This window comes from Camelus ferus, chromosome 16 (genome assembly GCF_009834535.1).
Source record: "Camelus ferus isolate YT-003-E chromosome 16, BCGSAC_Cfer_1.0, whole genome shotgun sequence".
Lineage (NCBI taxonomy): Eukaryota > Metazoa > Chordata > Mammalia > Artiodactyla > Camelidae > Camelus > Camelus ferus.
The window spans coordinates 37,666,934-37,693,022 of record NC_045711.1 but is presented as its reverse complement, the minus strand read 5'-3'; the positions used below and the strand labels follow the sequence as shown (position 1 = coordinate 37,693,022).

The following is a 26,089-nucleotide window of genomic DNA, read 5'->3' as shown; positions in this document are numbered from 1 at the left end:
TATTTTTATTCATTCATTCAGAATTTTACCTCCCTAAATTTCTAAGAACTACTCCCTTGCTAAAAGTCAGATTCTCAGTTACATTATTAAGCTCATAATGCCTCAGTTACTGTCAGCTTAATAATGTAACTGATCCACATACATAGAGGAACAAGAGAAAGGCATGGAAGCGGGAAGGGAATGACCATTCAGGGCCACATATTGTATACTGTGCTCTCTGCTTGATGCGTTACCCCCAAATGAGAATTTATTCATGTAAGTGCACCACAGTTTGTAAACTGATTTAATATCCATTAGGTCTCAAGTACCCTTTGCCTTATAGGGCGGGTGTAAATATATTTGTATTTATTTTGTTTCTTTTTCAGTTTTATAAAAGAATGCAAGTGGTGGTGGTTTATGTTTTATTTGGAGCCTTAGAGTTTCTGGTTCTGTAACCAGAAGCTGCTACCTAGCCTTTCCAGTGGATGGGATGGCTCTTTTATTCTTAGACTGTCCAGCTCTGAACTTGCTCTGAATCTCAAGCATTTCTATCCACAAAACACTCAGATGCTTTCAAGGCTTTCTCTCTATACATTAGATTTATTGGCACGTAACTTGACGACTTCCAAAAAGTGCTTTCATGCACAGAACAGCTTGAATACTGGTCTCTATCAATGATCTGAAGCACATTATAAATAATTACATTTTGCTACTTACATAAAAATGTTGCTTATTTTCCAAACTTTTTTTTACCAATATTACTCCCTTCTCCCCCAGAAGTTGGCAGAACAGGCATTTTTAATCTCCCTCCTTTTACAGGTGAGCAAAGCAAGATCAGAGGTGTGAAGCGCTGAGGCCTAGTGCCTAGATCTCCTGTCCCCAGTTTGGGGCTGTCTGCGAGCTCTTGTTCCTCCTTTCTCATGACCCTTCACCTCTTCCTCTGACCCTCACACCTCCTCCTCTGACCCTAACCACCACCACCAAAAGTACTTTAAATCCTTCTGGAAGAGAGACCCAGCTGCACAGTGGTACACATGACCTTAACACAGTCAGAAGCTTTTGATGGGTCCCCAAGTAAATCTGGAAATACTAGGAGTTAAATAAAATGAAAGCAAAGTAGGCATCTGACAAAAGTTGCTTTTTCCCTTCTGCATTTTAGGACTTCCAAGTATTATTCCATTGATTTCTTGAATATTCCACATTAGCATACAGCCTGGCAAATCTCTTATTAACCTACACCCCAGATCTCTGCCCAAATGTTAGCCAGAGAGCCAGCGTGGACATAGTGTTTCTCTCTGTGTAGAGCCTTCTGTTATGGGGGCTGGGATATACGGGAGCAGGACCAAGGAGAGGCATTGGTGGTAAGTGGAAAAGGCCACATCCAGATGAGGACCTGTTAGCAGCGGGTGTTGTGATAATCTGTGATGGGAGCAGGAACACGAGCACGCTGAGGAGGTGGAGAGAGGAAGCCTCACTCCTCTGCGTCTGAGGCAGGATGGGCTGGGGTGTATGAACGAGAGGAGTCACAGTGGGTCTGCAGAGCATCCTGCTGAGTGGGGAACAGTTGTCTTCCAGCCTTGACTTCTCTTGAGTACTGGGCAGTTGGCCCCTGGGAACCAGTGGAATAATCCTAAACACTGTCACTCTATTTCACACCATGGAATTTTCTGAGTAGAGAGCCACTTTTTCAAAAGATATCTTTTTCACCTCTTGTTGTGAAGTTTCTTTTTCTCCTCTCTAAGGACCATTCCAGGGGCTGAACTCCCTGGTCCAGAAGCCAGTGGTTGCTAAGCAAAGAGCCGCAGCAACCAAAAACACTATGGAAACATGATCTAAAGACAATTCGGGCACAGCAACCCAGGCCAGTGGGGCACTGGCCAGGCGCGCTGAATGGAAACCAAAGTGATATGGCAGCCTGGCTACACGTGTGCCCCTCCCCTGTCTCACGCCCCACCCTCTATTTAACACACCTTTACTGACACGACCTTTAGTAGGTCAGTGGGAGATCCAATAAGAGTGCGGCTTTTTCCCAGGGCCCAATCCATCTTTCCACCAGCAAAGGTGACACTTATCTCCTGCCGGGCCCTGTCTACAACCCGGGCCCAGCCCCTGGCACAACGAGGCAGGATTTGGGCTGCAGACCAGAGTGGCCCCGGACTCCAGCAGCGCAGGGGTGGGGGTGATGGTGGGGCAGAGCCTCCCAAGGAAGTCACAGGGCCTGGCCTTCCAGGAAATTCAAAAGTGCTACTCCAGCTCTGGCAATCTAAACTCCTCCTCCTCCAAACTGAAATCTGAGAGACATTCTTCCTCCCCTTGGCCACACTGCTTTGAAGAAAAGTAGCTGACCTACAAAATGAGCACCAGTTACGGCGGTGGGAGGGGAATACACCTTACACTTAGTTATTCTAAAATGTTCTCATGTCCTCTAAACTCTCAGGATCCATGTCTGATTATAAAATTCACCACTCTATTATTAGGGGTTACCACTGAGTCAGTGATGACTCCAAAATGTCTGCAGGAAGGGTTTTGGAGCGGGTGAGCAATTCATTCTGGGAAAGAGAGTCGGAAACCAAGTGAACAGCCCTATACATTAGTGTGGGAAAATCTCCCCATCCCACCTTGTCTCAGCACAGCCATTAGTCTAGAAAAAAATTACAGTGCCACTTTTCAGAGGTCTACCCTGTGTGCGCACACAGAGAAGACACCTAGGATGTTAAAGTCAGCACGTTGTGGGGAGGGATAGCTCCGTGGTTAGAGTGCGTACCTGGCAAGCACAAGGTCCTGGGTTCAATCCCCAGTACCTCCATTAAAAATAAATAAACAGTGGGGAAGGGGGTGGGAAGGGATATGTTGGGAGTTGGAGATTTGCAGATACTAACTACTATGTACAAAATTGATAAACAAGTTCATGCTGTATAGCACAAGGAACTATATTCAGTATCTTCTAGTAACTTATGGCTAAAAAGAATATGAAAACGAAAATATGTATGTTCCAATATGACTAAAGTACTGTGCTGTACACCAGGAATTGACACAATACTGTTAACTGACTATACTTCATTAAAAATATATTTCTAAGAAACAGAATATATGTAACTAAATAAATAAAAACCTAATTACCTCCTCCCTCTCAAAAAGTAAATTCAGCATGTCAAATAATTTTCTTGAAATACTGCAACTAGCACCCAGTTTACTTCCTTCACAGCCCTTATAATCATCTCTTTAACTTTAGCCCTGTTTAACTGTCTGGCACACCCTCTGGCCACAGAACTCCATGGAGAAGGAGCTTGATCTTATTCCCAGCGTCAAGCACATAATGGTTTTTAAATGGAATTGATTCCAAGATTGGCCGATGAGGAATGGGTCTGTTGTTATAATCAGCTTTCTGAAAACTTCAGCATCGATACTGAATCCCTTCCTCTCACATTTCACAAGAAGCTAGACTTCTTAAAGCCCAAACATGGACATGATTGAAGTGTCCCTCATTTAAGCTGAATTTAAAATAATTTGATATAAATTGAATTAAAATAATTATCTTGTGCAGAAAAAACTTCAAATAACCCTTCAGAACATAACCATCTTTTCTTTCTGTACTTTCTTCTCTTCATAACAAACTTGGCAATGCTGGGGAGAGTTACATAATTAGAAATCTAGCTGCACATTAAGTTCTCAGTGACATGAAACACATTTTTACTCCTTAAAAAAATCTTATGTGCAGGTCATTACTATTTTCTTTCAGAAATTACTTTGACAACTTAATCCCTAATTCAGGCCATCCATATAATTGATGTATAGAAAGGTTTTTCAGCAAAATATTTCACATAAGATACATATACGATGCTGAGATCTGGGTAACAACACAACTTATTTGAAAGGCATTCGTAGTTTCCAAATGGTGCAGCATACTCCGACTTAAGGCCATAGTTACTTGGTTCCTAAATGCCTGGGATTGTGCTTGAGGGGAGTTTTAAAAGGCCTGTGTCTTCTCCTGTGTCCACAACTGCAGAAGCACGCTGGTGGCCCTCAGTCCTGCTCTCCAAATTTCAAATAAGGGGTCAGAGCCAAGGGTCATGACTTCAGGAAAAGCCCCAGGAATTCCTTGCCTCAAAAGCACTGTCAGAGTTTCACATTTCCCTAAGGATGACACAGCTGAGTGGACAAGCCAAAGTCTTCTAAATCCTGCTGGTTGTTTTGAATTACGGCGACACTGGCTGGGTGCCCCTCGAGTTTTTATCTCCACATACTTGAATTAAATCCCGTACTTCCTCTTCAGTCCTAGCACCTGTGACCTCTTCACAGGGGCTGTACACCACAGCCATTTTACCGCTTTCTGAAATAAAGTTAACAAGGGTCAGTTCAGAATTTTGTTCTAAAGCTTCCTGTATACAACAGTAGCACCCAATAATCAGACATTCTTTTGATTTCTAAAAGCAGAAAATAAGAGCATTTTCTAGTAGTTCCCTCATCTGACACTTCAGTTTTTATCACAACTATTTGTGAAAATGTATATAAGAAGTACCAACTTTGCTTGCTTCAAAAAACTTTATGGTCTTAGAAATAAGAACTGAGGAATAATGACACAGGAAGTAAAAGCTATCAGAAACAAAAATGTTCAATCATAACATGATTAAAAAGTGAGGCATCAGGTGGGGGTCAAAGTGATGGATGGACCTGGGATGGACACCATCGGACTATAATAGATAACTTCTTATTAGAAGAAGGCAACTGTTTACTCCTTGGGGCCAAAATTCTGCCAGATACAATATACAAAGCTTTGGGGAGAGAGAGAGAGAGAGAGCAAGCATCTGAACGCTGCTGGCAGAGACTGGCCCATGTACCTTTTGGACAATACAACTTCCCTCAAGGCAAACTAGAGTCACAAGGCTTTCTTGTCTAAGGAGTTGTGAGTGCAAGTAAGGAATACCTTCAGCATGTTAGGAACAGGCAAACAATCCAGAAATTTAGTTTGGTTCTTAAAGGTTGTTAATCAAAAGTTGACAGCTGATGGGGATTCTGCCTGATGACCAGGGAAGTCAACCTTCACAGGAAGGACTGCCTGGGCTGGGAGGCTGAGACCAATCCACGGTCAACTCTTAACAAGCAAGTAAGGTCTCTGACAACTTCACTAGGTTTTCTCAGTCTCTCAGTCTGCAGGGCTGTGAAGCAGGGGAACGACTCTGCTCCGGGAATGGACAACCATAAAGTTTCCTTTGGGCAGAGCCTGTGACGTTCTCACCACTGTGTAACTCAATAGGGAACACAATCGATGCCATTTAACAGCATGACCACTTTCAAGACTCACAAAAACGTAGCTAAGTATTATGAGAATCATATTCACACAACACATGAGATGAAAACTGAAACTGAATTGATTCCAAAAACATAATCTAATAAACCCTTCAACAGGGAAACAACGATAATAATAACAGTCAATATATTTTGTCTGCTTACCATGTTCCAGGCACAGTTCTAAGCTTTTTACATTCACCATCTCATTACTCTTACACGATCCCCCATGAGGTGAGCTGAATGACTAACCAAATTTTGCAGATAAAGACAATGCAGCTTAGAGATAATAAATACCTTCAAATCTCTCTGGCTAGAAAGCCTAAAATTGCATTTAAAAAAAATCTAACAGACAGAGTTAGGACTCAAACACTTGTGTCCAAGGCTTATAATCACTATACCATCCTGTATAAGGCAAGTAATCGAAAAAGAAGAGCTGGATGGAGCACTCTGTGTGAAATGGGACAAGGGGGTCTGCATCTGCACGCTGGACACAGTAATACTTGCTGTCATTCTTCTCAGAAATGCCCCAGAGAACAAATTTGAGACTGCCGCTGTGAAAGAATTTAGTGACTGAAAGAATATATAGTGTTTTAGGTAACAATTATTTTCATCCAATTAACTTTTCAAATAAGTTTATTTACTCCTTGAAACTGAAGCACTTCAAGGACAACCGAAAAGTCTTAGCATGGGGAGGGTATAGCTCAAGTGGCAGAGCACATGCTTAGCAAGCACGAGGTCCTGGGTTCAACCCCCAGCACCTCCTCTAAAAACAAAGAAATAAATGAATAAACCTAATCATCTCCCCTTCAAAAAAAAAAAAAGTCTTACCTAAAACCACAATCAGCAGTTTCTGGAATGCATCCGTCATAGACTTTTGAGTAGCAAGCTTCTGGGTTATCTTCCTTTTCAAAAGGAATGATAATGGCCCTAAATCCAAGAAAAACAAATGGATTTAAAATGCCTATCTGAATAACTGATTTTTATGTTATACATTTAAAAAGAAAAATGCATCTGTGATTCTTAGATCATTATCGTAGCAACTAAAGGTAGGCACAACACAAGCGTGTGGTTGAATGGCTCTGTTGTAGATATATCCTGGCAGGGCACATTTTTACTACCCAGATCGATTCTGGACGTTCCTGAAGTACTAGACGGGAGATGCAAGCCAAGAATGTGGCACAATTCTCACATCACTCAGATTTCAAATGGACGAGCTGAAGCTACACTCCTGCTCTCCCGTGCATAAACGGCTGGAATCACACAATGAGACAGATCTGGTGGTAGTGCAGATGGCCTCTCCCAGAACATCAGCCACTCAGGTGGATGGTGAAGCTTCCTCCACTCCATTAACTAACAGACCTGCCTCTGACTTAAAACCCTAACCCCAACTGCCACAGGTTCTAGGGAAAAAACTCAGTACCAGCTGGAAAAACCTTTCTAGGGATCTACATTTGAATTTCTCCACTCAAGTCCTTGTATAGGAGGCAAAGGACTGAACATTTACACAAGAGTTTAAATCTTTAGATGATGATTTTGTTGGGGTAACTGAAGGCTACAAAAGATCTGTATTGGAAAGGACTATTTTGGCATAAATTATTAACCAAAAATGGGGGAAAAAATTTCCCTCTGACTAAGCTTCTTGGCAGGCAGTCAGCTCTAAAATTTTAAAGTTAAAGGTTCTGTCAGGCATTGCCTAAAATAAGAATCTATACTGTAAGGCAGAAAACCTCTGCCCAGGGCTTTAGTTGCTGAGCGAGGGTGATGTTGTACCTGAAAAAAATTTCAGAAAGAAAGGAAAAAGGAGAAATCCCACCCCCTCACTACCCACCACACACTGGAAAACAGACCTTCCTCCAGCTTGTGCAAGGGTTCCTCGGCCATGCCAGCTCCAGGACTCCTGCCCTCATAGGGTGGCAACACCACCTCTAAAGTTCAGAAGAACTTCAGGCTTTGCTTCTGAACTGGTGCCACAATATCTTCATTTTCCCTTTCTTCAAGGTCAGAAAGATCCTGAAGCTGGTAGAATTTCAGTGATGAGTTTTCTTGTTTTTTGGTTTTTTTTTTAATGGAAGTACTAGGGATTGAACCTGGGACCTCATGCATGTTAAGCACATGCTCTACCACTGAGTTATATCCATACCCCAGACTTCCAATTAAATGCAAGATTTCAAAACATTTTGTTATTAGAAATAAAAACTAGACTCCAGCAAGCCCAGTTAATAGTTGAGGTGTCCTGTTGCTTCAGACTCAAGTAAGACTTGCAAATGAATTACTAGATATGGACAACTATTTTTTATTATATACCATACAAATACCAGAGAAAATTATGAACACCACCACCAAGTCATTGAGATTATCATTAATTCTACGTGGCAGGTCAATGCTCAGACACTTCCACTTGGAGGTCTCTCACATCTCCCCACAACCCAGTTCTAGTCTTCTCTCTGAAGTCTAGGATTTCAATGTTGAAAGGAGTCTGGTTAGTCAAAGAAAATCTACACTTTACCTTTATGATCCTTTTTGACCATCCATTGAATCCAAAGTAGTAATTGGCCAATTCTTGGCATCTGGAGCTGCTCAGGGCAAGGGCATTAGGTTGAAACGCCTTATGTCTGGTGCCCAGATGAACCTAAAGACAAAAGAGACCTAAAAATATTACAGCTTGACACAGAGACTTACTTTGGATACAACTGGGATTTTTCAATACCAATTTCATGGGGTGGTTATGAAGATTAAATAGGGCCACATTTTAAGGAATGAGTTCATAGGAAGCCCTAAATAAATGTTATTAGTTTCAAATCAATACTTTTCTGTATCACTTCCAGGGCCCCTGACTAATCGGAAGGTTTCCCTGACCTCTGATGGTGAAGGTGATGATGAAAGGAACCAAGGAAGACCTGCAGAAGCCTCTTACAGGCTTGTGGGTATGCAAAGGAAGTAAATTGTTTTAGTCGTGTCATCCTATAGCTCCTGCTTGAGAATATGACCTGAAGAGGAGATAAGTGGACCTGCCACTGAAGTAGGACCTGAATCTGTAGCAGCCCCGCTCCCCAAGTTACTAACCTCTGTAAGAAGGAACACACATACCTCTATATATTTTATAAACAACTAAAAGAATTAGCATTCTTTTAGCATCATCTGCATTAGCAAGCTTCTTTGAGAGTGCAAATATCTTGTGTTAACTCTGAATAACTTACACATTACTGTGGATTTCTTACATTGCTAGTTCTTTCTTAAATCTCTATTTCAAGTTTAGATAGGATGTAGTATAGAAATATATTCATAAAAATTTAAATAATACAAATAAAGTCAAAGCATTATTTTTGTTTTTTCATCCAGTCCTCTTGCCCAAAAGATGGGAGAATGTGGTCAACTCCTCCAAAGAAAAGGCATAGACTAAGAGGATGACAAGAGAATCATTACCAGCCTCTGCCCAGGGAAGGCAGAAGTGCCAGGTGTCTCCTTGAGGATATGCACAGGACGGTTCTTTCCTCACCAGGGGACCAGTCCTAGCGGTCCAATCTCCTGCTCCAGGAGCTAGGTGGTAGGAGGGCCAGCCTTAGGCTGGGTCCCACTGCTGGCTGGACTCCTGGGGCTGGCCCGGGCTGGGAGTGGGCGTCCTTCTCACTGCCGGCTCCCTGGGGGAAGTGGAACCAGCAGAGGAGGCCCCTGCTAGGGGAAGACCAAGAAGAGAGAAGGGAGCCGCCCTAGCCCTGGTCCCCAGCGTTCCATACTTCCCCTGACCTAGATCAATCTGACCTGGGCTGAGTCTCCCCACCTCACCCCCGCCCATGCCTTCAGAAGGCTGGCCTAGGGGAGCCCCTGTGTGAGGCACTGGCCTCAAGACCTGACTCTGTGATGTGCTGACAAAAAAAAAGTAGACATGGAGGCAACAGGAGAGGAACAAAGCAGCCAACACTGGAAGGGACTCAAGACACTAGGACAATCCCATCCCCTACCACTGGGGCACTGGAGCCCCATAAGCCGGCTGGGCCCTCCAAAACCATAACAGCATCTAGAGACCTGGACCTGTTCCTCTCTTCACAAACACCTTTCTCATCAGGGCCTCCTCATCTTCTGCTGGGTGGGGAAGGAGGGGACCAGCAGACAATGGGGGAACAAGCCTTTGGTCCTGCCCTTCCTGAACTCCTCCCCAGTGTGTTATCGAGTCCAAACTCTACTAACCACATAACTGGCCAATAAATCAGGATATGAGGTGTTGGGGCAAGGAATAGCGACTTCATTTGGAAAGCTGGCAGACTGAGAGGATGGCCGACTAATGTCTTGGGGAACCATCCTCCCAGTCAGAATACAGGCTGCTTTTACAAATAAAAAGGGGGGGGGTTGGTTGTTGCAACTTCTTGCTGTAGGAATTCTTTGTTCCTGCAGCTGTCCACCTGGGCTAGGTCATGGTGCTCCTGCAAAACCTCCAACAAAACAAAGGTTACTTTCTATTCTGCAACGTGTTATCTTTATATAAGTGCAGAAGTGTTAATATCCTGAAAGGTCAGAACCTTGAGAAGAGGCTCTCCTGTTTACCAGACAGGCTACAGGCAACATTCATTTATAAAAGGTACAGAGCTAGCAAACATAAGCCTAGAAAACAGGGCACAGTGGTTAGAGCTAAAGGAACAGATCCAACAGAGTCAGATTTGTTCTCCTCTATTACAAGTGCACTACCCTCCAGGTTTCTGGGTCTCTCCCTCTCTAAATCACACCACAAACACCGCACTCTGGTTCTGAGCAAACAGCGCCTCGCTCTCTTCTCAAGACCTGTCCTTAGTCCCACTACTCAATCACAGCCCCTAGCCCCTTCTCCCTCTCTATTCCCCACCAGCAGGTCTCACCCTGCTCCTATTCTAATTCATGCTACGAAGCCAGCTACTCTGCACCCCTCACATCCAATGGCAACGGACCTGTTCCACCCCACACCTAAATACCACAGCTGTCCCCAGTTACTCCCCACTCTGCACTCCCATCACCCCGCTACACTCCCACCTGCCATCACTAACCACTTGGCCCAGCCAAGCTCTGTAACTTTCCCCTTTACCTCCACCATTGTCTTACTACACCCCATCACCATTACTCCGAACTCAGGATCGCAACCCCTTGACTCCTGCAGTCTCAGGGCCCAGGCGCTACTGACCGAACATGACGAGGTCGCGGGAGGCCCCGCCGGACGCGGGCACCAGGGGTCTGCGGGTTGAGTTCATGGTCCGGCATGGAGAGGGGGTGGCCTGATCGGGGCTCGCGCCTCCTCAGCGACCGCCGCTATTCTGCCCGCCGCAGGCTCCTCAGCAGTCGCCTCGGGCTGGGAAGAGGGTAGGGGGTGAGGGGTGGGAGGCGGTGGACTGGGGGCCGTCGTTGCATGCCCCTCCCCACCTCGGGCAGCGGGGAGGTCCGAGCGCGCCGCCGCCCGGCGCGCGCGGTGGCCGTTACGGGGCACGCGGCGGCGGGGCCATCGGGCCGTCCCCTCCCTCTCCCTCCTCCCGCGCGGAGCCAGGCGGACGAGGCAGGCGGTGCGCGGCGCGTGTGCGCGGGGACGACACCCCACCCCCTTCCCCATCGCTGGCCTGCTCCCTCCTTCGCAGCTACCGCGGGTAACCGCTCTGGCCCCGTGCGCCACAGCTGCCAGCGCCGTGCCCAGCCTTTCCAGGCCCTGGCCCGCGGCTCAGCGCCCAGTGGACTTCTGGTCCCAGGCCAGCAAATGGACCACCGCGCGTGTCTCCCTGCGGTCAGCGAGAGCCCTGTGCCGAACCACCGCCGCATCGCCGCCAGGCCACTACTACGCGCTCCCCTCCCCCGCCAAAGCATTATTCTTTATTGATTTGTTTGTGCGTCTTTCCTCGTTTTTCCTCATCATTAGTTTATAAGCTCCTTAAGTGACGGGGGGTCACCTGACTGCGCGGGGCTTGGGCGGGGGGCCGGGGGTGGTCACGTGTTGGCTCGGGAATTGGGCTGGGTTGGGGGTCACCTGGCCCTGACTCCCAGTTATTGGGGCAACTGGCGGCTTTCTCCATCCCTCCCTCCACCCTGGCCAGCTCACCTGCAAGGCCTCGGTCCTAGGTCCAGAGCTCAGCTCCCACACCAGGAAGGTTTTGTCACTCCGGGTGGGAACCGCGAAGGCACCAACTTTTTTAAAAAGAGGCTGTGAGAGGGGCTGGGACGGCCTGGTGGGGTGGGGGTGGGGGGCGAGGGCGATGCTCTGACCGCTCCTTCGCTCCTCCCACTCCAGGCGGGTCAAGGCCTCTAGTTCCCCTCCCTGAGCCTGGCAGCCTAGAGGTCTTTGGCTTAGTGTTTCTATTCAAGTGTATTTTTAGGGTAGAGTCCAAAGGGTGAGTTTATAGGATCAAGTGGTGCAGATGTCTTTATAGCAGCTGGCTTGATTTTCAAACTCCCACAGAAGACTACAGTACTAGGTACTTAGCACTAACTACCCACAGAACTTTAAAAATTTAAACTTCCCAACTCTTTGTGGAATGTGACCACTAAAGATGAAATCCGTTAACCTAAGAGTGTTTGCATGTGTTTTAAATATATCAAGGTATAGCTCATTAAAGCCATCAATTGTCTAACATGAAATCCTTAAAAAGAATTCCCTGACTTTCCTTCATGATTTTGGTGAATTATGTATGTGAGCTGGTGGAATCAGGTGATGTGGGAAGTTGGGTGGCAAGGTGAGAAGGAGAGATAAATTTCGAAAAAGTTGGTCCAATTAGGGCACCAATGTTGGAGCTCATGGTGCCTGAGAAGGGCTGTTCTAGGCATCCTAAAAGTCAGCTATTTTGTGGGGGAAATAGAACAGATCCCTTGAAGTTTCCAAACAATGGTCTTCAGTCCCATGCCAGGCTGTGATGAAGTTTTTACTAGTTCTCAGCAAAATGGGAAAAGGACAATATAATCATGGTTTAAGTTTTTTTTTTTCCCCACAGGACAAAATCTATTGCTTTGTATTACCCTACAAGTATGACCTTCCTTCAATTTGATGCTAAAAATTGTCCTATGAAGAGATACTGATAAAGGATAGTTGTTTTGATTAATACTTAGGCATTAAAGTAAAAAGTTGCAATCTTTCACAGTCTTAATTTTTTTTTCTTTGACATTTTACTGGTCTGTGAAATCCAAAAGCCTGGGAATCACTGAATAGTCAAATCACTCATTTTATAGCTGAAGGAGTTAAAGCTCAGAGTAGGGTTATGAGTGGCTCAAGATAAAACCCCAGTTTAGTCAGACAGGACTGATGGTGGCTCTGTGCAGGGCATTCCTCCAACTGTCCCTTTTCTGTCTTTGCAGTGTCCTTAAGCAGGTTTTACTCCATGTCAGCACCTTCCAAGCAAACCAGATCCTGAAGCTTTTTTAATCATCTGGATTCTAGCCTGTTCTCCCAAAGTACCCCCAAATCACTGGCACCTGGCACCGTTTCTCCCCTCCCCTCCCCTCCACTCCCTTCTCCACCTCAATATACCAGACCCTTAGCCCCACCTGTGACCTACTTCTGAGCTTCTTACTTCAAAACTAGTTGGCTTTGGAGGAATAACTTTGATCCTGATACTGTTTCAAACCAATAATTATAGATTTTATTACCATTGTATTCATTGTATGTACCTATTCCTTGTCTCCATTATGCACGTGTGTCTCTGCTTCCCCAGCTGGATTATGAACAACAGTTAATGCTTTCTCTTCTCGTCCGTAGCACACTCCTACTCTATTAGGTACTCAAAGACACGTGGAGTTAATAATGAATAAATTAACACAGTCTTTGCACAAGGAATGCTTTAATAATTCCAAAAATATAGAAACTTCTTCATTACAGTCTTCTTGGTTTGCAAATGACAGTCAGGGAACCAGGGGCCTGGGCCTGGACGGGAACGGGGACGAAGCCCTAGAACCCATTTATTTCTGGGGCTCTGGTCAGTTTTACTTGTAAACGGGAAGGGAAGAAAACAGGAAGTGGAGGCAAGAGGAAGAAGAAATGAAGAATTCTGAAGTGAGGAGAGGAATTCTGGAGTGACTCCACCACAGGCCTGTCCCCTGCCTCATCCCAGGTGGCATCCTGTCATCCAGTAGGAGAGTGGCCGGCCCGCACAGTGCAGCCTCCATTTTACCCTGAGGAGAGAAAAGCCTGGTTCTTGCTTCCACCTGACCAGCTGCTCCCCTGCCCACGTGACCCGGAACTTAGTGAGACTTCAGCGCAGAGGGACGCCCAGCATCCCCTTCATTCCCAGCAGTCTAATCTGTCCTCCTTTGGCCCCTCTGATTCTTCCTTTCAATTCCCTTATCCGTGTTGTTTGCCCTCTTCCCCCATTCAGTTTGCTTCCATATATATTTTTTAATAGATACACTGAGGATTGAACGCAGGACCTCCTGCATGCTAAGCATACACTCTACCCCTGAGCTCTACACCCCCCACCACAGGCTTTTAAAATTTATTATTATTATTATTATTATTATTATTATTATTATTATTATTATTATTATTATTATTATTATTATTATTATTATTATTATTTGCTTCCACATTTTTGAATCCTTATCTCCCTCTGAAGGAGGAGAGCACTGTGTTACAGGGCTGAGAGTAATTGGAAAAAAAAAAAAACCCAGGGGCAACCACTGACTTTCTCTCCATAATAGTCATCAATGTCCCTTCTTTTGCATGTGTTTTTAGAGAATGCAAGGCACTTAACTCCTTCCGTTTTTTCAGTTTCCCATATTATTTATATATCTAGTTTGAAGGTCAGAGAAGTTAAGTAACCATCCCAACGTCCACCGTTGGTAAGCTGACAGCTGGGGTGTCTGCCCAGCTGATGAACAACACACTTATTCTAGAAAGTGTTGCAGCCAGTTATGGAGAGAGGGCCCTGTGGCAGCCAGATTTCTATTACTTCACTGCTCCCAGGCCTACGGCTGATTGAGTCAAGTGGGGACACGGGGTCTGAGCTGAACCCATCAGATTCTCTACCTCAAGCACTGGGATTGGGACTGAGCCTAGCCAGGCTCTGTGTGGTTGCCTGGGACATTAGCCCATAGATTCAGGGCAGACATTGTCTTGTGGACGGTAGAGCGGAGAAAGATGGTCTGTAGAGGAAGTCGTAAAGCAAATACAGCAAGAGAAGCAGAAACCTGTCAAGGAAAGCTTGCTGATGGTTTCCAGCCCTGCTTCCGTCCTCTTCCTGAGGCCCAACCTCACCCCTTGTGTGGGCTCAGTAAGACCCCTTGTCCTCTCAGAACAAACTCCTTCAGTTAGCGCAGGAGGTTCTGTTACTGCAGCCAAAAGAGTTTGGTTTAACACAGAGTCAGAGGAAGAGCCAGGTCCCAGCGTTCCAAGCCCTGCCACTAGCCCACATCTTACTAGACGTAGAAGACATCTAGGCCTGGCCTAGTGTCCCTTTCTCTGTCAGCACATCTTTCTTAAGACCCTACCCACTAGCTTAGTCCCACAGAGTCCTCCTCACCAGTTCTTCATGCCCCCTGCTCCGGACACAATCTTTTTTGCACAGTTGATGATTGGGAGAAGGTTGGGGCTCAGCAGTTCTGAAAGGAAGAGGGAGAGTACTGGTGAGAGCACAGGGGACAGTCCCGAATACTGAGGCGGTCACTGGCTCTCCCCTCACAGGCATGTGCCACCCGGAGGCTGAGTACTTCCAGATGGGGTGGGCCTCCCTCCTAGAGGCCCACTGGGGCATCCATACAATGGCTGCTGGAGGTTGGGGGGGTGGCTGCGGGTGGGGGCAGGAGGGACAGGAAGCCTGAGATTTGGGCTGGTTTGCTACCATACTTCCTAGCCAGAGTAGATGGTGGTTCACCCCTAGGTTTGGAGGTTTCTAGGGAAAGCACAGGGACCACGGTAAAATCATGCTTAAGGAGGGAGGCTCTTCAGGTGAACAAAGGAGGAGATAAGGGACAGAGTCATGGACCCATGGAGCCTCCTGGATCAGCTCTGAGTGGGGAGTTTGCCCTTGGCCTTTGGTTAGACTGTTAGCCAAAGACAGCACTGCTTGGTGGTGAGAGCTGAGCTTTCAGGGCCACCAGTTTGGCATTTGGCACTGGTTCTATGAGCCTCAGTTTTCTCATCTGTAAAGTGGGGATCATACTAGTCAATATTGCATGGCAGTTTGGATGAAATGAGCTATGCATGTAAAGTGCTGAGGACATAATCCACTCTCAAAAAATGCTGGCTGCTGCTGCTGCTCTACCACTGCTGGCTGTGCGAGCCTATCTGGAGCCTGCAGAACACCGTGGCAACTCCTACGGATGCACAATTAGGGACACAAGTCAAACCCTCTGCTCAGTAAAGGGATTCCCTGATTCTTTGAGCCACCCCACTGGGGTCTGCTCCAGGCTTTGCATAGGAAGGGAAATCCTGTGCATAGAGCCTGGTCACCTCTCTCACCTCTCCCACCCTGGGGCCCCAGCCAGACCTTGACAGTCCACGTGGCAAATGTTTTCCGTGTGACTCTGGTAATCGTTGCACCAGTAGTGGCTGTTGATCTGGAAGATGCCGTAGTCAAAGCTGCCATCGGTATTTTCATCTACCTTTGTTATGTTGAAGGCACTTTCCAAGAAAGCCAGGCACAGCCCTTAGAACAGGGAGAAGAGGGTTTTTAGAGGGGGCTAAGCTGAGGGAGAAGGGAGATGCAGGAGGAAGGGAGATGAGGAACCGGAAGAAAGGAGCAAGGCCTTAGAGGCTAGATGGGGCTTGCAGGCTACGAACACCCATTAGCGTCTCCTCTCATCCTTCAGTCCATCCACCCACCCATCAGCACAACCGCCCATCTGTCCACCTGTCTATCCGTGCTTTCTGCCCTTAATGACCACCTACTGTGTGCCAGAAACTGTGCAAAGCCCAGGGAGGGACATTGAGCTGGATCAAATGCAGATGCTGCCTTCAAGACATCTATAGGATAAGAATGAAGCTATGTGCCTAAAAAACCCACAAAGCAAGATGAAAGGAGAGAGTGCTGTGAGAGAGATGTGCACAAATTCTGGGCAGAAGGGCGATTTCTCTACCTTGGAGTAGGATAAAGCCTTTACACTGGCTGTTTCCTCTGTCTGGAATGTTGTTCCCCCAGATGTTTGAGGGACCAGGTCCTTTACTCTGTTCAGCACTGCTCAGTGTCACCTCCTCAGAGAGGCCTTCCTTGACTTCTTCTAGAAATTGTCACCTATCACTCCCCCTGCTTTATTCTTCTGCATAGCATTTATCACCACCAGGAAGTCCTTCATATATTTGTATGTTTCTGTTTATTGCTCTCTCTCCCCCTAGAATGTGAACACTGTGAGGGAAGGGGCTGTGCTGATATCTATACCCCCAGGGTCTGAAAGAGTTCCTGGGACACACTAAGTGCTCACTTAATAATCATTGAACAAATACGCAATGCTGGGGAAGGCTTCTTGGAGAGGGCTGTTTTTTGAACTTGACTTTGGAAAACAAGTGACAGAAAAAGACAGCTGGCCACGAAGGGCATGACCGGGAGAGGAGGCGCGGTGGGGGTGGGGGTGGGAGGGATGGCACTCACAGTCACTCAGGGAGTAGCCCTCAAACCCATCCAAGTCCTCCTCATGCAGCACCTTGGCCAAGTCACAGCGGCTGATGGGGCTGGCCTGATTTATGGCCAGCAGGCAGCTGGCCAAGGAGATGAGCAGCAGGCCGGGCATCCCCGGCGGGGAGGAGGCGCAGTGGAGGGCGTGCCGTGGTGGGCCGGCGGGTCCCAGGGTCTCCCAGACTGCCTGCTGGTTTGCTCTGAGGGCCTGAGGAATATGGAGAGAGCAGCCAAATGTCCTCGCTCACTCACAGCTCTCCACCTGGCTGTTTTCAGCCTCTTTCCTCTCATTTATTATTTTATAAATACTCTTTTATTGCAGTAAATCATAAACATTTACAAAAGGAGAAAGAATAGTGTCATGAACCTCCATGTACCCATTGCCAGCTTTAGCAGTTAAAAACCAAGGCCAATCTCCTTTCATCTGTAGAGCTCCACCTTCTTTTTAGTTGTTCTCACCCTTAGGATGGGTGCCCAGCTTGGGGCAGCATTTGGGTACAGGGCAGTGGAGTGAGGTGGGCGAAGGAGATGAATGAGAACTGCCTTTCATTAGTATTTGTGAGCTTGTATTTGCTTATGTGCTTTCAGAGGAAGGGCTAAGACACTGGACGCTGATCACCCCCAACCCCACACTCCACGTGACACGTGACTCTCCCTAAGGGGATGCCCTGCCTTATGCAGTTCATGGGGGATGGTTATAGGTTCTATTCTTTTTTTTTCCATTCAGAAGTGCATATCATAAAGCAAGCAAGAATGATCTAGTTGTAGAAATAACCCTCACTTTCACTCTGAGTGTGTGTCAGTCAGACTAATTCATTTAAAGTGTACAATTCAATCATTTTCAGAGAACTGTGCAACTAATACCAGAGTCAATTTTAGAACATTTTCTGTGTGTGTGTGTGTGTGTGTAGGAGGAGGAGGAGTGAAGAGCAAGGGCTCTGGATTCCCATTGCCTGCTTTCAAAGGCTGGGCTGCTGTGTGACCTTGGGCAACATACTTAACCTCTCTGGGTCTCCTTTGTGAAATGAAGATATGCTAATACCTACTTGTTAGGCTTATTGTGATGATTGAAGGAAATAATAAGTGCCCAGATCGTGGTTTCACTTTTCCCCCCTCTGAATGGGAACCAGGACTCCAGGGAAAATGGCTGATTCCCAGGCTGGAGTAGGAAAGGGCACAAGATAAATCTGGATTATTTTGTGCAGAAAGTAAGGAAGTGCTCAAGTTAAAGACTGAGGCATGTCAAATGGACATGAGAGCCAGCTCAAAGGGGTACCCACTGGGCAAATCTGGAACAGCATTTTTGGGTAACAGCTTTATTGTGATGTAATTCACAATATATAATTCACATACCATACAGTTAATTCATTTAAAGTGTACAATTCATTTTCACAGAATTGTGCAACTAGCACAACAGTCAATTTTAGAACATTCTCATCAACCCAAAAAGAAACCCCATTAGCAGTCACTCCCCATTCCACTTCCCTCCAGCCTATGGCAACCACTAACCTACTTCCTATCTCTAGAGCTTTGCCTATTCTGGATGTTTCCAAAAAATGAAGCCACATACTTAGTGTGGCCTTTTGTGTCTAGCTTCTTTCACTTAACATAATGTTTTTAGGGTTCATCCATGTTATAGCATATACCAGGATTTCTTTCCCTTTCATGGCTGAATAATATTCCATTGTACGGATATACCACAGTTAGTTTATGTATTCATCAGTTTATGGACATTTGAGTTGTTTCTACTTTCTGGCTATTATGAATAATGCTTTTATGAACATTTGTGTAAAATTTTTTGTGTGGACAAATGTTTCCATTCTTTGGGATATATACCAAAGTGTGGAATTGCTGGGTCACATGGTGACTTAAAGTTTAAACTTTTGAGGAATTGCTGGACTTCCAAAGTGGCTGCACCATTTTACATTCCTATCAGCAATATGTAAAGGTTCCAATTTTTCCACATCTTCAACAACACTGTTATTATCTGTCTTTTTGATCAAAGCTATCCTAATGGTATGAAGTAGTGTCACATTGTGGTTTTGATTTGCACATGCCTGATGGCTAATAATGTTGATCATCTTTACATGTGCTCTTTGGCCATTTGTATATCTTTGGGAAAATGTCTATTCAGATCCTGTGCCCATTTTTTTAGTTGGATTGTTCGTCTTTTCCTTATCGAGTTGTAATGTTCTTTATATATTCTGGATATTAGAACCTTACTGGATACAATGATTTGCAAATATTTCCTCACATTCTGTGAGTTATTTTTCACTTACTTGACAATATTCTTTGAGACACTAGAGTTTTAAATGCTGTTGAAGACTGATTTATTGGTTTTTTTCTTTTGTTGCATGTGTTTTTGGTATCATATCTGAGAAACCAATGCATGATGGTTTCTGAGTTAATCTGGAACAATTTGATCATCAAAATAAATAATGATAGTGACAGATAATAACACATTGACTGAGATAAGAATCCATGAGTTCTTAACAGTAATAAATAGGCAAATAGATACATAATGGGGATAAAGGGGGTGCACTTCCTGACAATAAAATTGAGTGATAATGTGGAAGTAGTCATGAAGTAGGAAAATCACCATTCTGAAACCATCATAGGTCAGTTTGAACAAGAAAAAATCATCAGTAGATGCTAAATCCGAGGTAGTGGGATGCTTGATGAAGAATGGGGTATGGAAATGGTCTTAAAGTGTCTCCCATAGAGTGCATATTAGTTGCATGAGAAAAACAGTGACACTACAGTGAAGAAAGCAGACAGGATTTTGACCTTGTAATCAAAATTAACACCACCAGTGAGGGGCACAGAGCGATTACGTTCCTCCAGATGGGATTCCCTGAGAAGGAAACACATCACTTACGTAGTATTCTGCTCAGGGATGCATAACCTTGAGGGGACATCAGACAAAGCCAACCTGAGGGAAAATTTGCAAAATAACTGGCCTATATTCTTCAAAATGGTCAATGACACAAAAGCATAGAATGAGGCTATTTCTAGCAGTAGGCATGTGTGTGTGTGTTTGTGTGTTTGTGTTTGTGTGTGTGTGTGTGTGTGTATCTTTCCCCTTAAACTAGACCCTGAGGGTTCCTCCACCCACTGGCTTCACGAGTCAGGCAGCTTCTGCTTGGACCAGATGGCTGCCCTGATGCCCTGTTTCCTCAGGGATGTTTTATTCTGTTTTCTAAGACTCACTCACAGCAGCCTGTGCTTGTGACCATTCTTTTGCTTCTCTTTCCCACCCTAGAGTTGCCAGATTAAGCAAATAAAATTACAGGATGCCCAGTTACATTAGAATTTCAGACAAACCACAAATACTTTTACAGTATAAACATGCCCTGTGCAACCATATTCTGCCCTGACTCAGTAGGTTCCTTCAGAGACAGGTGTCACTGAGCCTCACAAAGCAGGGAGCCCCATCTCTGCCCCTGAAGCCCCCTCTTGGGGTTCCCTTGGGGAAGACAGTGGTTCTGGCAGGTGTGCACCGACCTTCCCTCTCCAAGCTTACCTCTCTCCTATCCTTCTCTGGCCCCAGGTCCCACCTCCTCTTCCTCAGGAACTACCCTTTAGCCCCGCCCTGCTCACCGCTCTCCATTGTCTAAAGATGGCAGGAGTACTGGGCCACCCCCACCTTCTAGAACCCCAGTTCTGTGACGTCATCACTCTCCAGGGAATACTCTGGTCTTAACCACGCAAACTGGCTCAGCCTTGAGGTCTACCCTATCTTCAGGCAGAAGTGGCAGGCGGGCCTGGGGGGATTGCTGACACTGGGAGGCAGACCGCAGGGTGGGACAGGGTAGAGGGCGCTGGCTGATCTCTCTGCCCCTCCCTTCCCTTCTGGGAACAGGACTATCTGTGAGGCAACTCCTTCCCCCATGGGGTTTTAGTGGGGCTGTCAGTCACAGGGCCCTGCCCTCCATGTGACAAGGTATGCCCAGGCCGCAACCAGTATATCTTGACTTGAAATTAAGCAGAGCAGCTCAGCTTCTTACAGGAAGCCTTGGGTGTAGGGCCAGAGGCCGACAGTTTGGAATCCTGTGGATACAGCCCATCTGAGAGACCAAGCCTCCTTGAAGAGGAGACAGAATTCCAGTCCCAGGGTCCACTCTTTCTGCAAACTAAACACGCTCTAGTTCTTACTGCAACCTTGCAATTCAATAAAGGTCCCTTCTTGTGTAAACACGTTAGAGTTGGGTTTCTGTCACTTGCAACCAAAGAGACCTGCCTAATAGAGTCAGCATGGGGCTAACCATCCTTGGAGTGGTGACCTGGCAACCTGTTACCTCTCCATGAAGGCCACACATGCTAGCAACATAAGTCACCAAGGAAATCTGGGAGATACTTCCAGCAACTGCAGCAAAAGGGAGACAAGAGAAAGTTTTGTTACTGATCCTCACCCCACCCTTGGAGACAGGTTGATAGGGTCTGACAGGAAGTAGGAAGAGCTTTCTAAGTGGGCAATGCTGCCCTGTACCCTCCATCTCTGGACTTCCCTCCCCAGCAGGACAGCAACACATTACATCTTGGGATGTGAAGCCAGCAGGACTTGGGTGGAGGTAGAACCCTTGGAAGAGGGCATTCTCGGGGTGCCACCTCATGAGGTACTGCTTGTGACCAAAAATCTACAGGTGCTTCAGCTGACCCAAATAACCTCGTCTGTGCAGAATTAGAGCCCTGGGCGGAAGGAGAGGTTTCCGTAGCCCAGGTCCACATGCTGGAAATTGGGCCAACGTGGGGGTTCCCTGCAGCTTAAAGTCTTAGAGGGGATGATGACAGCTCTCAAAGGGGAACCTGAGGGGCCCTCTACCCTCCACCGACCCAACTGTGACAGACATGAGCCCTGGTTGGCTTCCTACCCAGTTAAGGAACAGGAAAACCCAACCTGGGGTCCATGAATAAATTCAGGATGTCGCAGCCTAGGGCAAGAAAACATGGAGGCCACAGATCATCCGTCTATATAAACATTTACAAGTTATAAATCAAGCTAACAAGCTGTCAACTGAAGGTTATGTTTGTAGTAGAAGGTTCTCAAAGCCTTGTTGCCTCCAAAGCATTGCTGAACACTTTCTTCCATAAAATCGTATTCTGGCTCCTGAGAGAGGCCCCAGTGGGACTGGGAAGTGCCAACGCCTGCTGCTGGCCCTGAGACCTTGGGGAAAGGAAGACAACTTATGTCCCTGCTCAGGAAAGTGCAATGGAAGCTCCTAGATTGTGCTATGAAAGTAAGATAAGAGGAATGCAAATGTGCCTTTGAAAAATTAAATATGGACCTTAGTGAATGAGTCTGGATCATTAATAGGCTGGATGGTGGTCTAAAATCCCATGGTGGTCCAGTCTAAACACAGCATTCACATAACTCAGAAAGAAGCATGCTACCCTGATGGTCAGCCCTGTGAGAAATGAATCTTTCCACTGAGTTAAAACCTGCCTGTGTCCACCTTCTCTGCTCAATCTCAGGCCCCACGCATCATCCACACAAAACTGTACCCTCCTGCATGGGATGGCCAACTGCCGGCCATGGGAGCCAAACCAAAATTTCTGGCAAAGAACCGGGTTCATGTAATTGTGTGTATAGGTCAAGCATCTGACTACATCATTATATGTTCCAGTGTGATCATGGCTGAGCATCTACATGGGACTTACCTATTATTGTATTACTTTCCTTCAGTTTCTCTTTTATATGATAGTAGTGCAACCGAGTCCTAACTCGTTCTGCTCAGAGAACAACAGGACAATAAATTGGGAGACGAGGTGTTAGGGCAAGGAATAGTGACTATTCAGAAAGCCAGCAGACTGAGAGGATGGCAGACTAATGTCTTGGAGAACCACCCTGCTCCAGTCAGAATACAGGCTCCTCTTACACAAAAAAATAGGGGAGGGGGTGTGGTTGGTTGTTGCAAACTTCTTGCTGTAGGAATTCTTTGCTCCCACAGCTGTCCACGTGGGCGAGGTCGTGGTGCTCCTGCAAAACCTCCAACAAAACAAGGTTATTTTCTATTATGCAACTTGTTATATTTACATAAGTGCAGAAGTGTTAATATCTTAAAGATCAGAGCCTTGAGAAAAGGCTCTCCTGTTTACCAGACAGGCTAAAGGCAACATCGTTTTACAAAAGGCGCAGAGCCAGTAAGAATAAACCCAGAAAAAAGGGCACAGTGGTTAAAACCAAAGGAACAGATCCAACATAGAGTCAGATCTGCTCTCCTCTGTTACAGTAGGGCATTATATTAATTTTTAAATTTATCCTCATTCTGAATAGATAAACTGCAGTACATTCATATGATGAAATACTACACAGCAATAAAAAAGGAATGAACTATTGGTACTCACAACAACATGGATAAATTTCAAAGTAATTATGCCAAATGAAAGAAGCCAGGCCAAAAAAAAAAAAAAAAAGAGTATATACTGTACTATTACATTTACATAAAACTCTAGAAAATGTAAGCTAACCTACAATGGCTGAAAGCCGCTCAGTACTTACTTGGGGTGGGGAATTGGAAAGGAGGACAGGTAAGTTCTGGAGGTGATGCAGATGTTCACTGTCTTGGTTGTGATGATGGTTTCTTGGGTATATAACATATATCAAAAACTATCAAATTGTACACTATAAATATGTCATTTGTAGTATGTCAATACCTCAATAAAGTGCTTGAAGTTTTAAAAAATTACTATAATTACATGAAATATATTTTATGAAAAGGGAGTTACGGGTCTGTCATGGTTGAGAACCCCGGCATCAGGAAAATCCAGAAGTGGAAAAATGTTTCCCACATGCCTGTTCTCAGGTCAACTCGCTGTGCAATTTATCCAGTGGCCACTAGAGGCCAGCAGCGGCCCATGTACAGGAAATCGGGGCTGGGGTGGGCAACAACACTTCTTAAAAGAATTCCCTCCTCAATGCTTGCTAGCCCGGGAAGTGGGCATTAATCACCCAATTTGCATGTAGTAGAGCTGGGATTTGGGCTGTGATCTCTTTGGCTCCTGATTCCACCTTGTTGGTCCAAGAGACCTCCCTGCGCTACCACTTGTCCTGTCTCCACTGGGTGGGTAGCCACACCACACACATATCCACGGGCTCAGGGTGCCCTCGGTGCTGGCCTTCTACCCGACCTGAAACAAGGCAGGGTTCCACTGTCAGACACTGCAACATCACAGGCTTAGCCAACCAGGCTGAAGAATGAAGCACTGGAAAGGCCGTTTTTATAAGGGAGAGGGAAAGGAGAGAAGGTTTAATTAGAGGTGGGGAGGTGATGGTGGAGCACCAGTGGGGTGCTGCAGTGGAGGCCTCCCCCCCAAAAAAACTGATACTAATGTCTATTAAGCCCTCCTAGAGCATGAGGCATGATGCAGTGCATGCAGTGAATCATTTCATCTTCACAGCACTCTTGGAAATTATCTGCAGAGAGGTTAAGTAACACACCCAAGGTCACAGAGCTGGCAGGAGAGAGAGCAAGGATTTGAATGCAGCTTTGGCACCAGCATGGTGGGTGTGGCTGCCACTCTGTACTGCTCACTTTCATGGGCTTGTCTTTCTTGCTCTTTGGAGCTGGGGCATTACTGAGTCCACGTGCTAAATTGGTTGGTGTTGGTAGCGGGTGGTGGGTATTTTAGTTTAACCTTCTGGAGATAAAGCTCCTGATACTTTAAGAGAATTTTAAGCCCCTGCGATGGTCCAGGAGGGAAGTCCTCCCTCTTACTTACTGAGATTTATTGAGCATTTACAATGTGGGCATTTCAGTGGTAAGGTTGATACTTCCTTAGTGATGCTGTTGGAAGAGCAGCTGGGCAGAGGCCAGCAACAAGGAATTGAGGGGCAGGTGACATAAGGATCCAGTGATACTCATTTGTGCCCACGAGAGTGTGTCAAAGGCAGCAGGAACCCACCTCAACTGGAGTCCTGAGTAGGTGACCAGACCAGGACGTAGGCCCAGGGAACTCACCAGAAGGCCCCAGTCATCAGGAAAGGCTAAACCATCCTGGTGAAGAGATAACTCCTGCACGTGGTTGATGGGTGATAAGGTCTTCCAGCAGTTTCTTTCTTGGACAGCTATTCCCTTGGCTTTGGACCTGCCCACCTGGGATCCTGCAGCTTGATCCTCCAAGCAAGGTGCCTCGGGGAGGTGGCCTCTTCTGCTCCAGGCTCTTCAGAGCCCAGCAGCTCTGGGCTTCTGCCCATCCCACTGCTTTTATGCTCTTATGGACACGTGGTAGGGGGGTCACAGGCACCCAGTAAAGGCTGCAGGGCTGCACAGGTGAGGACAAAGCAGAAGGAGGCCAGGCTCAGGCTGCTGCAGACCCATTGGGCCGGACTGCTTCATTTCACAGGTAGGGAAACTGAGGGCTGGGGAGGGGAAAGGACCAACCAAGGCCACACACGGGGTGCGCTAATGGCCGAGCTGGGGGCAGGACTCCCACGGTAGTCTCCGTCCCCATCCTCCCCAACCTTATTTCACACTAGCTCCTTGCCACTGTGTAGTTCCTTGTACTCCGTCCATTGTTCTTCACTCATCTTTCTTAAAACAATAATGTCTTTCTTAAAACAAGAATTCTTTAATATCATTACATATTCAGTAGACCAGTGTTCAAATTTCTTGTTTTTATGTCAAAAGGCATTTTTTAACAGTTAGATTAAATAAAGATCCAAATAAGATGCACTCGGTTGTGATGGGCTGATGTCTCTTCAATCTCTTTTTAATCCACAGGTTTCTCTTTCATCTTTCTCTTGTTCCTTGCAATTTATTATTGAAGAAGGCAGGTCATACATCCTATAGACTGTCCACAGTCTGGGCTTTGAGGATTACAAACTCATGAGGTAGTTTAACATATTGCTCTGTCTTTTATAATTCCTGTAAATTGACAGTTGAGTCTAGAAGCTTGATTAGATTAAAATCACAGTAGGTGTTGTGTTCTTCCATCAAAGGGACATAATGTCTAGTTGGCTTCCTTCTCATGACATTAGCAGCTGTTGATGCCCAATGCCTGGACCCAGTCATTCCCGGGGGTGAGGGGCGCGGTGAAACATGGTGATAATTCTATCTTTCCTTCTTCATTTATTAGCTGGATTTTTTCTATAAAGAGAAACTTACCCTCATCTACTATTGGTTACCCAGGGTATTATCTCATGAATTCTGTGAGGATTCGGGGGAGGGACATGTGATTATCTCCATTTCTGTATGAACACACTGCACTGGAGAACTGTCCAGCTGAGCTTCAGTCAACCCACGGAATCATAATAAATAATTAGATGGGTTGTTTTAAGGCCC

The 26,089-nt window shown here is 46.0% G+C and overlaps 2 protein-coding genes across 2 annotated transcripts; both read right to left on the bottom strand.

The window, feature by feature from the left end:
* Nucleotides 1–375: 375 nt before the first annotated feature.
* On the bottom strand, nucleotides 376–10,491 carry LOC102508363 (RAD52 motif-containing protein 1-like). The gene is given in 8 exon segments (XM_032498606.1): nucleotides 376–2,325; nucleotides 2,464–2,491; nucleotides 4,180–4,309; nucleotides 6,097–6,195; nucleotides 7,116–7,284; nucleotides 7,775–7,897; nucleotides 8,844–8,940; nucleotides 10,415–10,491. Coding segments are annotated over 8 exon segments (825 nt in total). The 3' UTR covers nucleotides 376–2,223.
* A 2,621-nt stretch (nucleotides 10,492–13,112) lies between these two features.
* LOC116656684 (lysozyme-like protein 6) lies at nucleotides 13,113–16,983 on the bottom strand. Its single transcript, XM_032457436.1, has 4 exons — nucleotides 16,785–16,983; nucleotides 15,687–15,845; nucleotides 14,721–14,799; nucleotides 13,113–13,374 (listed from the first exon to the last, which is right to left on the bottom strand). Exons 1-4 carry the CDS (start codon nucleotides 16,921–16,923, stop codon nucleotides 13,305–13,307), a joined length of 447 nt encoding a protein of 148 aa, XP_032313327.1. The 5' UTR covers nucleotides 16,924–16,983; the 3' UTR covers nucleotides 13,113–13,304.
* Nucleotides 16,984–26,089: the final 9,106 nt, after the last annotated feature.